We start from the raw sequence: 13,275 nt of genomic DNA, 5'->3' as shown, positions 1-13,275 counted from the left end.
GTAATAAATAACCACCCCAATGGTGTACAGTAATATAAAACGTGGTCTTGCTATCAATTGTCTGATACAGTGACTTAGAGAAATAGAGGGACACATAGAGAAAATGTAACCAGGCAACTGGATTAATAATAAATCTACTTTAATGCATGGGAAACTATGGGATGGATTCAATCCGTATTACTGTAGATCCGTAATTTCTGATTGAGCCGACTGGTGGAGCGTGTACCATGAATGCAGTCTCTGCGACTGCGGGTGCGGGACCATTGCCTTTAATTGCCAATCGCGCTAAAAAGCGGATATTCAGTGCTACGGAATGAATAGAGACCATTCTTTCTTCTAAGGTTTCAGAGCTCTCATGTTGTTGTTTTTTTCAGCCTGTCTACATACCTTTGAAGTGCATTACAGTTGAAATTGTCACCACACCCTTGGACAGTAAATGGTGAGAAGGTGTCCCATGATCACCATGATTACATGTATGAATCACAATTGATGTGTCTTCTGCAACTTATTTAGGTGAGCTGAACTTGTGTCAACTGTGGGCTATTTAGGTGTGACTCAGCCAACAACACTGCACTGTATTTAATTCCCATCATCTCTAGTGAGGAAGGAGTAAGGAGCGGCAATGAAAAGGGGCACAAAGAGTCAGCGGCCTCGGTGACATGTGAGAATGAGGAGGACATGGATAAAGGGTTTACAGGGACTCTGCTGCCTGCGAGAGATGCTCCTTCATGGATGTGGGAGGGCTTCTCCATAGACGACTACAACCCAAAACCCCAACCCCAAGGTCCCCAACCAAAGATCATCACACCCAAACTGAAGGAAGATAAGAGATGCCTACCCAAAGTGACCGTGCCACAGCCTTTCAAGATGACCCTGCGTGAGGAGAGCGAGGGGCAAAAGCAGAGGCAGCTTAGGAAGGCCTGGGTGGAGACTGCCAACAAGCCAACAGCCACGCTGCCTCGATTCAAAGCGAACCCTGTTCCCAAGAGCAACCAGTTGCCCTTGTATGATAAGATCGTAGAGGAGTGTGAGAGGCAGAGAAAGGTTCTCTATGAGAAACGGAGTGATCTTATGCTGGCCATGCAACAGCCCTTTAACTTGGGGTCAAAGGTTGCACATGGTTCTGCCAAGAGGATGGCTGTAGCTGAGGGTGATGGAGAGGGAACAGGAGCCAAGGAGGGAGACGAGGGACCAAAGCCTGAGACTTCAGTTCCTGTCCGCTCCTATAAGGACATACTGAAAAGATGTGCCCAGCTGGCTACCCGTTGTCCCCCTCCAACGAGAGTGGAGAAGAAGCTCACTTTCCAACCCATTATCAACCGGACTATACCCGACTTTGGGAGGTTGCACCACAGGTTTGAGGACCGTCTCAGGAGCGTCAGACAGGGAATGCATTCCACCGTGCCACAGCCTTTTAGTTTCCAGGTGAACGCTGGAGGGGATCAGACTGTCAGTACGTCTAAGGAAACTCAGAAGCATGGCAAGAAGGACCCATGCCCCGTGGTGAAGTGGGAGCTAGCTAGGATTCTGGCCAGCTCACAAAGACTTACCAAGTCTGCACTGCTACGAGAGGAGGCTGCGAAGTATGTGCAGAGTATACTGAATTTCAGTTCTTAACTTGATGCAAATGTTGTTGTTTTTTAACTGTGGCAGGTTTCTATTTAGACTAATGAATACATCTTCTGCTGTTTACAGGAAGAGACTAGTAATGAGAGAGAAGAGACTGAGAGCAGAGCAGCAGAAGTCAGAAGCTAGCTGTAGTCTTCAGAAAGAAGTGGCCAAGTGGCTCAACGCCCAGAAACAGCGCAGTACTGCCAGGGCACAGCGGCAACAACAGAACTTCAGGTATACCTCTTAAGACCATGGAGGGGAGCTCACAGAATATTACTATACTGAACAATACTCAGCCCTCCCTTTGTGTAACTTAGGAAGGAGATGAAGGTGCGTAGTGCCGAGTATCAATCTGAGCTGGCAGACATGATGGAGAGAGTGAACAGTAGACCACTGCTGCTCCAGCGCCACTGGCAGGTCAGAGTTCAGCGTAGAGTTGCAACTCAGCTGATATCCCTCCTTTACCAGTACACACTATTCAGCCACAGTGAAGTACTTCTAAGGTCGGGTGCCTACAACCATAGCAGCGGGAAGTAGCCCCCTGAAAAATCATAATAATGAAATATATATAAATAAAAAATAACATCTTCACAAAAGTAGCGCACTAGGCCTTTACTAGTCCTGTATTAGCTGACCGATATAGCTGTCTGTAGCGCAGGCAAGCATCCCACCAAACTACTTCTCGCGGCTATGCCTACAACTCCACATTGTTAGTGCCTGATCTCAGGAAGTGGGGATAACATCATAGGGTAATTGTGTTGTGTCCTGTCCAAAGACCCGGAGAGAGGCAGACAAGCGTTTCTCTCTGATCCTGGAGCGGGCTGGGCTGGACGAGGCTCTGCTGTGGAGCAAGGCTATGCTCCAGGAACAGGGCCAGCATTTACAGCTGGAGGCCACAGAGGAAGCCTAGGAGGGCACTGATACTGATCTGCATGAGGAGCTTGCAGACTCTTCTGAGGGATGAACCCTGACAAAGACATGTTTTACTAGTGTATTAAATTACAAGTGTTCAATCACATTCAAATTGTATGTTGCATCTCTCTACCATCTTATATCAGTGCATTCTTTGAGAAGTCCCACTGTTGATATGCAACTGCGATATGCAACTGTTCAGGGAAGTCAGGAACCGATACACGCAGTCAGTCAGGAAAGCAAAGGCTAGCTTTTTCAAACAGAAATTTGCATCCTGTAGCTCTAACTCCAAAAAGTTTTGGGACACTGTCAAGTCCATGGAGAACAAGAGCACCTCCTCCCAGCTGCCCAGGATAGGTAACACGGTCACCACCGATAAATCCATGATAATCGAAAATTTCAATAAGCATTTCTCTATGGCTGGCCATGCTTTCCTCCTGGCTACCACAACCCCGGCCAACAGCTCCGCACCCCCCGCAGCTACTTGCCCGAGCCTCCCCAGCTTCTCCTTCACCCAAATCCAGATAGCAGATGTTCTGAAAGAGCTGCAAAACCTGGACCCGTACAAATCAGCTGGGCTAGACAATCTGGACCCTCTCTTTCTAAAACTATCTGCCTCCATTGTTGCAACCCCTATTACCAGTCTGTTCAACCTCTCTTTCGTATCATCCGAGATCCCTAAAGATTGGAAAGCTGCCGCGGTCATCCCCCTCTTGAAAGGAGGTGACACTCTAGACCCAAACTGTTATAGACCTATATCCATCCTGCCCTGCCTTTCTAGTTAATAAACAGATCACTGACCATTTCGAATCCCACCGTACCTTCTCCGCTGTGCAATCCGGTTTCTGAGCTGGTCATGGGTGCACCTCAGCCACGCTCAAGGTACTAAACGATATCATAACCGCCATCGATAAAAGACAGTACTGTGCAGCCGTCTTCATCGACCTGGCCAAGGCTTTGTACTCTGTCAATCACCGTATTCTTATCGGCAGACTCAATAGCCTTGGTTTCTCAAATGACTGCCTCGCCTGGTTCACCAACTACTTCGCAGACAGAGTTCAGTGTGTCAAATCGGAGGGCCTGTTGTCCGGACCTCTGGCAGTCTCTATGGGGGTACCACAGGGTTCAATTCTCAGCCCGACTCTTTTCTCTGTATATATCAACAATGTCGCTCTTGCTGCGGGTGTTTCCCTGATCCACCTCTACGCAGACGACACCATTCTGTATACATCTGGCCCTTCTTTGGACACTGTGTTAACTAACCTCCAAACAAGCTTCAATGCCATACAACACTCCTTCCGTGGCCTCCAACTGCTCTTAAACGCTAGTAAAAACCAAATGCATGCATTTTCAACCGCTCGCTGCCCGCACCCGCCCGCCCGACTTGCATCACTACTCTGGACGGTTCTGACCTAGAATATATGGACAACAGCAAATACCTAGGTGTCTGGCTAGACTGTAAACTCTCCTTCCAGACTCATATCAAACATCTCCAATCCAAAATCAAATCTAGAATCGGCTTTCTATTTCGCAACAAAGCCTCCTTCACTCATGCTGCCAAACTTACCCTAGTAAAACGGACTATCCTACCGATCCTCGACTTCGGCGATGTCATCTACAAAATAGCTTCCAATACTCTACTCAGCAAACTGGATGCAGTCTATCACAGTGCCATCCTTTTTGTTACCAAGTCTATACCACCCACCACTGCGAACTGTATGCTCTAGTCGGCTGGCCCTCGCTACATATTCGTCGCCAGACCCACTGGCTCCAGGTCATCTATAAGTCTATGCTAGGTAAAGCTCCGCCTTATCTCAGCTCACTGGTCACAATAACAACACCCACCCGTAGCATGCGCTCCAGCAGGTATATCTTATTGATCATCCCCAAAGCCAACATCTCCTTTGGCCGCCTTTCCTTCCAGTTCTCTGCTGCCAGTGACTGGAACGAATTGCAAAAATCGCTGAAGCTGGAGACATATTTCCCTCACTAACTTTACACATCAGCTATCTGAGCAGCTAACCGATCGCTGCAGCTGTACATAGTCCATCTGTAAATAGCCCACCCAATCTACCTACCTCATCGCCATATTGCTTGTTTTTTTTACTTTTCTGCTCTTTTGTGCCAGTATCACTACTTGCACATCATCATCTGCTCATCTATCACTCCAGTGTTAATCTGCTAAATTGTAATTACTTCGCTACTATGGCCTATTTATTGCCTTACCTCCTCACGCCATTTGCACACACTGTATATACTTTCTTTTTTCCTATTGTGTTATTGACTGTACGCTTGTTTATTCCATGTGTAACTCTATGTTGTTGTTTGTGTTGCACTGCTTTGCTTTATCTTGGCCAGGTCGCAGTTGTAAATGAGAACTTGTTCTCAACTAGCTTACCTGGTTAAATAAAGGTGAAATATATATATTTTTTAAATAAATAAATTCACTGTCCTCTCCTCTGTAAGGACAAGAGCTAATGGGGTTTGATAATAGCTACTATAATTGTACCCCCAGCTGCTTACATTAGCTAACAGACATGGTAGAGAGATAGAGGTAGAAGCTTCTTTGTTTTTCTGGAAAAGTTTTTCATTTATTTTTCAAACCATCAGAATGTCAGGGAGACAGGTACCAGACTTTTCCCCCAAAAAATTGTTTCCATGAAAGCTGAATTATTGTTTATAAAATGCGGTCAAATGAAGATAAAATGCAATAAGATAGTAAATAGTAGTAAAAAAATTGTAAAAAAATCACAATACAGTATAAAAACAATATAAAAACTGTAATAAAAAGAAATACAATGGTAAAATACTTAATCTTAAATAACTCCAAAATAGAACAAGGTATCTCTCAAAAAATGTTACACCAGTGAATGGGACACCACTGACAGTATCCCACATTGCATAGTTAGATTGACTTCCACATGTTGTAGGTCAGTGTGCCTGTAACGGCTCTCGTTGGTGGTAGAATGAATGGACCAAGGCGCAGCTTGGTAGGCGTACATCGTAACTTTATTGATGACACCAAACAAAATAACAAAGTATAAAAACGAAAGCGCACAGTTCTGTAAGGCTAAGAAACTAAACAGAAAACAAGATCCCACAAAAACCAAGAGGAAAATGACAACTTATATATGATCCCCAATCAGAGACAACGATAGACAGCTACCTCTGATTGGGAACCCTACTCGGCCAAAAGCAAAGAAATAGAAAATATAGACTTTCCCACCCGAGTCACACCTTGACCTAACCAAACATAGAGAATAATAAGGATCTCTAAGGTCAGGGCGTGACAGTGCAATAACTTTTCTTCGTTTGAAATATACATATACAGTACCAGTCAAAAGTTTGGACACACCTACTCAAGGTAGTTGAGATGCTTTGGGATGAGTTGGACCACAGAGTGAAGGAAAAGCAGCCAACAAGTGCTCAGCATATGTGGGAACTCCTTCAAGACTGTTGAAAAGCATTCCTCATGAAGCTGGTTAAGAGAATGCCAAGAGTGTGCAACGTTGTCATCAATGCAAAGGGTGGCTACTTTGAAGAATGTAAAATATTAAATATATTTTTCATTTGTTTAACACTTTTTTGGTTATTACATGATTCCATATGTGTTATTTCATAGTTGTGATGTCTTCACTATTATTCTACAATGTAGAAAATAGTAAAAATAAAGAAAAACCTTGGAATGAATAGGTGTGTCCAAACTTTTGACTGGTACTGTACGTTTGCTTTGGCATTAATGAATATGTGTGTCACGCCCTGACCGTAGAGAGCTTTTTATGTCTCTATTTTGGTTCGGTCAGGGTGTGATTTGGGTGGGCATTCTATGTTTCTTTTTCTATGTTTTGTATTTCTTTGTTTTGGCCGGGTATGGTTCTCAATCAGGGACAGCTGTCTATCGTTGTCTCTGATTGGGAACCATACTTAGGTAGCTTTTCCCCACCTATGCTTTGTGGGTAGTTGTTTTCTGTTTAGTGTTTTCTGCACCTGACAGGACTTTTTTGGTTTCGTTTTTGCACTTTGTTACTTTTATTCTAGTGTTCAGTTTAAATAAAAGTCATGAACACTTACCAAGCTGCGCTTTGGTCCGATTCTTCCTCGTCAGACGACGACAACCGTTACAGAACTACCCACCACCAACGGACCAAGCAGCGTGGTATGGAGGAGCAGAGGGTTTAGGACTCCTGGACATGGGAGGAGATATTGGACGGAAAGGGACCCTGGAGACAGGCTGGGGAATATCGCCGCCCGAAAAAGGAGCTGGAGGCAGCTAAAGCTGAGAGGCGGTGATATGAGGCAAGGCAGCGCAGCAGGCACGAGAGGCAGCGGGGAGATTGGCGGAGTCAGGCGATAGACTTGAGCCTCCAACAAGGGTGCCCAGTCCGGGGCCAACAACGAGGGTGCCCAGTCCGGAGCCCGCTACGAGGGTGCCCAGTCCGGAGCCCGCTACGAGGGTGCCCAGTCCGGAGCCCGCTACGAGGGTGCCCAGTCCGGAGCCCGCTACGAGGGTGCCCAGTCCGGGGCCCGCTACGAGGGTGCCCAGTCCGGGGCCCGCTACGAGGGTGCCCAGTCCGGGGCCCGCTACGAGGGTGCCCAGTCCAGAGCCCGCTACGAGGGTGCCCAGTCCGGGGTCCACAACGAGGGCGCCCAGTCCGGGGCCCGCTACGAGGGTCCACAGTGCAGGGCCCGTTACAAGGGTGCCCAATCCGGGGCCCGCTACGAGGGTCCCCAGTCCGGGGTCGGCGGCGAGGGTTCCCGCTCTAGAGGCGCCACCTAAGTGGGCCAAGCCAGAGGTGGAGCGGGGTCTATGTCCTTCACCAGAGCCGCCACCGCAGAGAAATGCCCACCCAGACCCTCCCCTATAGGTTCAGGTTTTGCGGCCGGAGTCCGCACCTTTGGGGGGGGGGGGTACTGTCACGCCCTGACCGTAGAGAGCTTTTTATGTCTCTATTTTAGTTTGGTCAGGGTGTGATTTGGGTGGGCATTCTATGTTCCTTTTTCTATGTTTTGTATTTCTGTTTTGGCCGGGTATGATTCTCAATCAGGGACAGCTGTCTATCGTTGTCTCTGATTGGGAACCATACTTAGGTAGCTTTTCCCCACCTATGCTTTGTGGGTAGTTGTTTTCTGCACCTGACAGGACTGTTTCGGTTTCGTTTTTGCACTTTGTTATTTTTTTCTAGTGTTCAGTTTAAATAAAAGTCATGAACATTTACCACGCTGCGCTTTGGTCCGATTCTTCCTCTTCAGACGACGACAACCGTTACAATGTGTATAACCCATTTCTATTCAGCGAGTAACACATAAATACACTCTTAGAAAAAAATAGTTCCAAAAGGGTTATTTGGCTGTCCCCATAGGAGAACCCTTTTTGGCTCCAGGTAGAAGCATTATATCGTTTCTTTTCACAGAGGGTTCTACATGGAACCCAAAAGGGTTCTGCCTGGATTCAAAAAGGCTTCTTCAAAGGGTTCTCCTATGGGGACAGATGGATAACCCTTTTAGGTTCAAGATAACAGTCTATTTTTATAAGAGTGTAACCAGACTTAGTTTGGTTAGAGCGGTATGTAGAAGGTAGTGTTCTCTAAAGCAGGTTCCTCAGCAGGAAGGAGAGGGCTGCCCCTAGAGACAGACCCAGAGCCAGGAAGAAGGTCATCAAGGCCCCTGCTGTCTCACAGTCTTTAGACCTCACCAACCTGGGAAAGAGAACAGGGATCAGGTGGACAGCTCAGATACTGGGGAACACGTTGCAAACAAAACAAAAAACGGTTAATGGAACAATTTGACAAAACTGTTGAATAGATTCCGGGAAGATATCAATTCTGTGACTCACTGAGGTGCGTAGGACATGCAGAGACAGATGAAGTATCCATTGGACACGGCGAATAATGTCATGATGGCAACGAAGGCAACGTCATGGGAGAACAGGACTGGCAGGTACTGACGGTTGTCAGTGTTACACAGCATGATGAGAGGGATGAAGACCACACGGGAGACCACGAGCACAGGGAACAGACGGCTTCGCTTTGAGGGCTGTGGACAGATAGAGACAGAGAGACACTATTAGGCAGAGAAACATACTCTGAGGCATTGGAGCAGCAATTGAATGCCGTTATTGGTAGTAAAGAAGACAGACAGAGGGCAGAAATGTCAGACTCACCCACTGAACCATAGAGGTGACACTGCGGCCAATCAGGTCCATGGCGTTAAAGACGACGAAGCAGCAGACACAGAGAAAGTATCGGTCTGAAAGATACAGATGTAAGGCAGATGTCCAACCACAACTGGACATTATATTACTAGGCAATTATGTGTTATTCTCCCAGCTGTTTGCTCACCCCACTCCTTGTTTCCATACACACTCTTCACTTTCACTGTGACAGCGGGGAAAACCGACAGTGTGACAGCCAGCACACACGTCACACAGAGGGCCATCACCCAAATCTGCACAACAGTAACAAAGTGTGAGAGAAATGTTTGAGAAAATGTTGTTTTGAATTGAGATCGGAATGACAGTGGGATACGGAACAAGGCACCTTTTTGAAGACTGCCAGGACAGATGACCTGGTGTGACTGTCAGTCTGTTTCGTCATGGACAGGGCTTCTTTGGTCACACTGGCCTCAAAATCACCATTTGTTATTATGGGTTTATTGTTGTAGCCATTCAGGTCACCATTGGCCAAAGCTTCTTTTTCTTTGTCTTTGAGAAGAATAGGGGGAAAATCGTCAGGGCTCTGGCAACTGCACTGATTTGACCGTGATAAAGACAGTGACAAATGGTTCAAGCATTATATCGTTTTGAAAACATAACTGAAAACAAACAAACATATTAAGGAAAATCCCTGCACATAAGTGAATTAACTATTAGTAATAATAGCTCTTCTACATGGTATCATGTATTTGTTATTAGTTAAGGATGGAATATAATGTTCCATAAACCTACCTGCACTTTTGAGAGGCTCGCTTGAGGTCGCCAGTTGGTCATGGTGACTTTGACTTTTCTCAAAGTAAAACCGGGCAAACTCCTAGAACCCAACACACAATCTTATGAGTACATTCCTCTGTAGTGTCCTAAGCAACAGTAGGAGAACTGACTATTGCTCTCTTGTCATGACCGGTGTAGCCACTCACCAGGTGTGGCAGTAGTAAGTAGCTGAGCAAAGTGAGCAGAGTTGCCAAACAGGGGGTTAGGAAGTACCCAAGAGCAGCACTGGCCTTGTCTGTTTTACCTACACAGAGAAGAAGAGAAACTCAGTACGAAATAGAATTAAAAGACAAGTTGACCTAAAAACAGTCAAATCTAAGCTGGCAGGCGGAGCTGAGATGTTTCCCACCAAACAGGATGTGGTTACCAGTTAATCAGTTGAGCGAAGCTGAAGCATAACACACGTTTACCACAGTTTGAGCCTGCTCTTCCAGTTATGCTAATATGAGCAAACATTGTGAGCAAATGCCATTAGCAAAAGACCTGTTTTAGTGAGCCTGTTACTATATTAAGGAGAAGGAGGTCATGTTGATTGAGTGTGCTTGGGTGTGTGTCATTGTGTTCGTTGTTAGTGGGTGTCGTGAGGTGATATGTGGTGCGTAGGGAAGTGTAGTACTCACTGAGGATAGAGAGCAGACTGGCCAGAGCAGCGAAGATCCCTGCCAGTCCCTGACCACTCATAAACAATGTGCTGTACTTCGGGGGGAGCATTCCTACCAGCCCAAACAGACTGCCCTGGAGCACAGCTCCAAAAGCTGGAGAAGGGGAGGAAGAGGGGATGTGTGAGTATTTCCACATAAAATCTGATTGGAACACATTTTCACTGGACAAATAGTCAAAACAATGATACGACTACTTCTGATTCTGAACGATATAATACGTGACCCAAGGACACATGAGAGCAGGTGGGAACCAACTCACAGTTGATGAACCAGATAGTTGCCATGGTAATAGAGAAGAAGCTGTCGGGCTGCATGGGCACCTTGACCATAATGGCCGTGAGGAGGAAGAGGCAGAGGATGGAGACCAGACTGAAACCAATCCGTACCTTCTCTCTGATACTAACGCCACACAGGAAAAAGAAGGTTGGGTTAGACCACTACATTAAACTAGACCTTCCATTCAAAAGGAGAGAGGTGTGGAATCAAAAGTTTAGACACATAGAACCATGTGGTATGTTGCTCACCACTGGTACAGGAACGAGTTGGCTAGGGTGAAGAGGAGCAGGGGCAGCTGGGATAGAAGGGTCATAAAGCTGGCAAATTCGTAGTCTTTAGTAACTGGGGTCGTTCCATTCGTAACTGGGGTCGTTCCATTAGTTACTGGGGTCGTTCCGTAACTTGACGGGGTCCCTTTGAGGCGGTCGTCGAAATACTTCAGCAGAAAACAATGGGAGAACAGAGGTGACATTAGCTGAAGTCCCCTACTCTTATCATACGGCAAACTAATAATAGACAGTATGTTTGCCTGAAAGTGTAATATTCAGTGAAAATGTTTATTGTTTGTGGTACCTAAATGTGTGTGTGAGTGTGTGTGTGTTTGTGTCTGGTTGTGATGAGGTAGAGGAGCTGTGTGGTACCTCAGTGGCGGTGATGAAGAAGTTCCATGGCAGCAGTGTCCCCAGTCCCAGGATAAAGATGATGACGGCCACAGCACAGCCTCTGTTAGGGGAGAGAAGACATCACTCACATCTCACATAGCAACCACTCCAACATCCGCTGGTAGCACTGCGTTTTAAGGTAGGTTACTGTTTCCACTGGTATTTACTTTGTATTTCATAGGAATGTTTGTGGTAAGAATGGGTATTTTATAGTTTACTTACACAATCGGTGATTACCTGGTACTAAATGGTGCCTAGTGATGCTTAATGTTTCCCAAAGAAACAAGTAATTTCTAGTTTTTTACTGAGTAATTACTGATATATCATGTCATTTCTTATCTGATTCCCATGGACCAGTGCTCAGATGAACGATATGGGATGTCATACCCTGATCTGTTTCACCTATCTTCGTTCATGTCTCCACCCCCCTCCAGGTGTCGCCCATCTTCCCCATTATCCCCAGTGCATTTATACCTGTGTTCTCTGTTTGTCTGTTGCCAGTTCGTCTTGTCTCGTCAAGCCTACCAGCCCTAGTCTCTGTTTTCTAGCCCCCCTAGTACCTTTCGGACTCTGACCTGGTTAATGAACATCTGCCTGTCCTCGACCTGCCCCTTGTATTTGAATAAATACCAGAGACTCTAACCATCTGCCTCCTGTGTCTGCATCTGACATCTCGCCCTGTGTCGTTATATGGTGACTAAACGAAGAAGCACGTGAAAGCTGCTCCCAACAAGGTTTTTTTGTCTCAGATGATTCAACCAATGAAAAGTGAGTAAACTCACCGGTCCACAGGGGCATTCTTCTGGGTAGTCATCCTGATACTCTTGAGTCTGTATACACAAGCATGGGACAGAAGATAGCTTCAGAACGTGTCACTCTTTTAAATACTGGTGTGTTGAAAATAACCACAGCAAATCCCCCTGATGTTATTCTAATCAGTCATCTTTGACAAGAAATAACATCATATTTTTTGCTCTTGGTGATTTCAGCATGTTCTAAAAAGTCTACAACTTAAGGAGTTAACCATATCCAGTCCCCTCCCACCATCATTTCTACAACATCCTTTCCTTGTCTTCTGCCATGTTCAGAAGCTGGTAGGTATCTCAGGTTAGACAAGGCTACTTTCTGAATGAACCATGTGGTAAAAAAGCTTTCCACATGGCTTCTGAAACGAAGTATTCAATGGCAAACTTTGAGATGAAATTAGTATTATTATAGAGGATGTTAGACCTATACAACATCTCAAAATGAACGGTTTTATTACTGACATGGAGAAAAATGTGTTCCATTACATCGGCTAATACCGGTGTATTAAACTATTGGCATTAACTTCAGACCTATACAGCCTTAATTATAACGCTCTAGATCTAATCAGAAATTAGATCCTTCCCGATGGACTATAACATCTTGGGGTAGCCCACACCTGTCAACACACACTCACCACCTACCTGCCTCATGCTTCAAATAGAAAATGTAGTTGATACATCGAATTATATTGATTTAAATCCTTGGTGTCGGGACCACCGGTGGCTCCTCGTAGAACACCACGTTGAGGATATGACTCATACACGTACAACAAAGTAACAACAGTAGGTAGCTCTGCACACAGGCTAGTACGCTGCCCATGTCGCTCTTTTATGTACAGACCAATTGAAAGGATTTTTGCTTGTCTGCATTGTTTTTGAGGGCTATTCGTTTGATTTATTCTAACAGTTAAAACATGTAACACATTCAACAATACAGCATCTTATTCAAAACTCAAGCAACTGAGCAGTAGTTGCTGAGTGAAGACATAAACTAGACGCTCAGAGAAGAAGTGCCCCCTGAAGCGGCACTATTAAATTGGACAAATAAAGCACAATTCTTCTTAATTTCTGGATCACAAAAAAAATCTCAGCGAATACAAAAGTAGCCTATAGTTGAGCGCCTCGAGGCTATTTGAGCTGTTCTTCACGGTGGTTATATCACCATGCAAAAAAACACAGCCAAATGAAAAGAAATGCCAACAAAATAATAAAAGCAACGTCTGTTAAACATTAAAAACTCACCCGTTAGAGTAGAATTGTTTAGTAGCTGGTATCGTTTTTGCGATGCTGATTAAACGCGCTCAATGAAGTGAACGCTTTTCAACATTTAGCGCGAATCCTTGACAGACAAGTGTTTCCTG

At 45.5% G+C, this 13,275-nt stretch overlaps 2 protein-coding genes and 1 long non-coding RNA gene across 3 annotated transcripts; 2 read left to right on the top strand and 1 right to left on the bottom strand.

The window, feature by feature from the left end:
• Positions 1 to 231: 231 nt before the first annotated feature.
• On the top strand, positions 232 to 2,521 carry LOC139538020 (protein FAM161A-like). The gene is made up of 6 exons (XM_071339939.1): positions 232 to 252; positions 375 to 439; positions 549 to 1,583; positions 1,696 to 1,845; positions 1,929 to 2,028; positions 2,387 to 2,521. The coding sequence occupies exons 1-6, from the start codon at positions 232 to 234 to the stop codon at positions 2,519 to 2,521; spliced, it is 1,506 nt and encodes a 501-aa protein (XP_071196040.1).
• Positions 2,522 to 5,088: 2,567 nt separating this feature from the next.
• Positions 5,089 to 13,275, bottom strand: LOC139536938 (equilibrative nucleoside transporter 2-like). The gene is made up of 13 exons (XM_071337674.1): positions 13,157 to 13,275; positions 11,891 to 11,938; positions 11,088 to 11,169; positions 10,695 to 10,882; positions 10,430 to 10,569; positions 10,129 to 10,263; positions 9,655 to 9,752; positions 9,467 to 9,548; positions 9,060 to 9,223; positions 8,862 to 8,967; positions 8,684 to 8,769; positions 8,357 to 8,556; positions 5,089 to 8,219 (listed from the first exon to the last, which is right to left on the bottom strand). Exons 2-13 carry the CDS (start codon positions 11,920 to 11,922, stop codon positions 8,108 to 8,110), a joined length of 1,425 nt encoding a protein of 474 aa, XP_071193775.1. The 5' UTR covers positions 11,923 to 11,938; positions 13,157 to 13,275; the 3' UTR covers positions 5,089 to 8,107.
• On the top strand, positions 10,506 to 11,750 carry LOC139536939 (uncharacterized). Its single transcript, XR_011667430.1, has 3 exons — positions 10,506 to 10,593; positions 11,068 to 11,247; positions 11,610 to 11,750. It is a non-coding gene; the product is annotated as an uncharacterized lncRNA (long non-coding RNA).

The sequence above is a fragment of the Salvelinus alpinus genome, chromosome 13 (genome assembly GCF_045679555.1).
Source record: "Salvelinus alpinus chromosome 13, SLU_Salpinus.1, whole genome shotgun sequence".
Classification (NCBI taxonomy): Eukaryota; Metazoa; Chordata; class Actinopteri; order Salmoniformes; family Salmonidae; genus Salvelinus; species Salvelinus alpinus.
The sequence above is the reverse complement of the archived record's forward strand: the minus strand, read 5'-3'. Positions and strand labels throughout refer to the sequence as shown.

What these genes read in the sequence shown, in the direction of transcription:
- LOC139538020 (XM_071339939.1), top strand. Translation starts at nt 232, where the DNA reads ATGCAGTCTCTGCGACTGCGG. An exon ending in TGCAGTCTCTGCGACTGCGG is followed by an intron (nt 253 to 374) that starts GTGCGGGACCAT and finishes TGTTTTTTTCAG; the next exon opens with CCTGTCTACATACCTTTGAA. An exon ending in CTACGAGAGGAGGCTGCGAA is followed by an intron (nt 1,584 to 1,695) that starts GTATGTGCAGAG and finishes TGCTGTTTACAG; the next exon opens with GAAGAGACTAGTAATGAGAG.
- LOC139536938 (XM_071337674.1), bottom strand. Translation starts at nt 11,922, where the DNA reads ATGACTACCCAGAAGAATGCCCCTGTGGACCG. An exon ending in TCACCTCTATGGTTCAGTGG is followed by an intron (nt 8,557 to 8,683) that starts GTGAGTCTGACA and finishes ATCTGTCCACAG; the next exon opens with CCCTCAAAGCGAAGCCGTCT. An exon ending in TGCATGTCCTACGCACCTCA is followed by an intron (nt 8,220 to 8,356) that starts GTGAGTCACAGA and finishes TCTCTTTCCCAG; the next exon opens with GTTGGTGAGGTCTAAAGACT.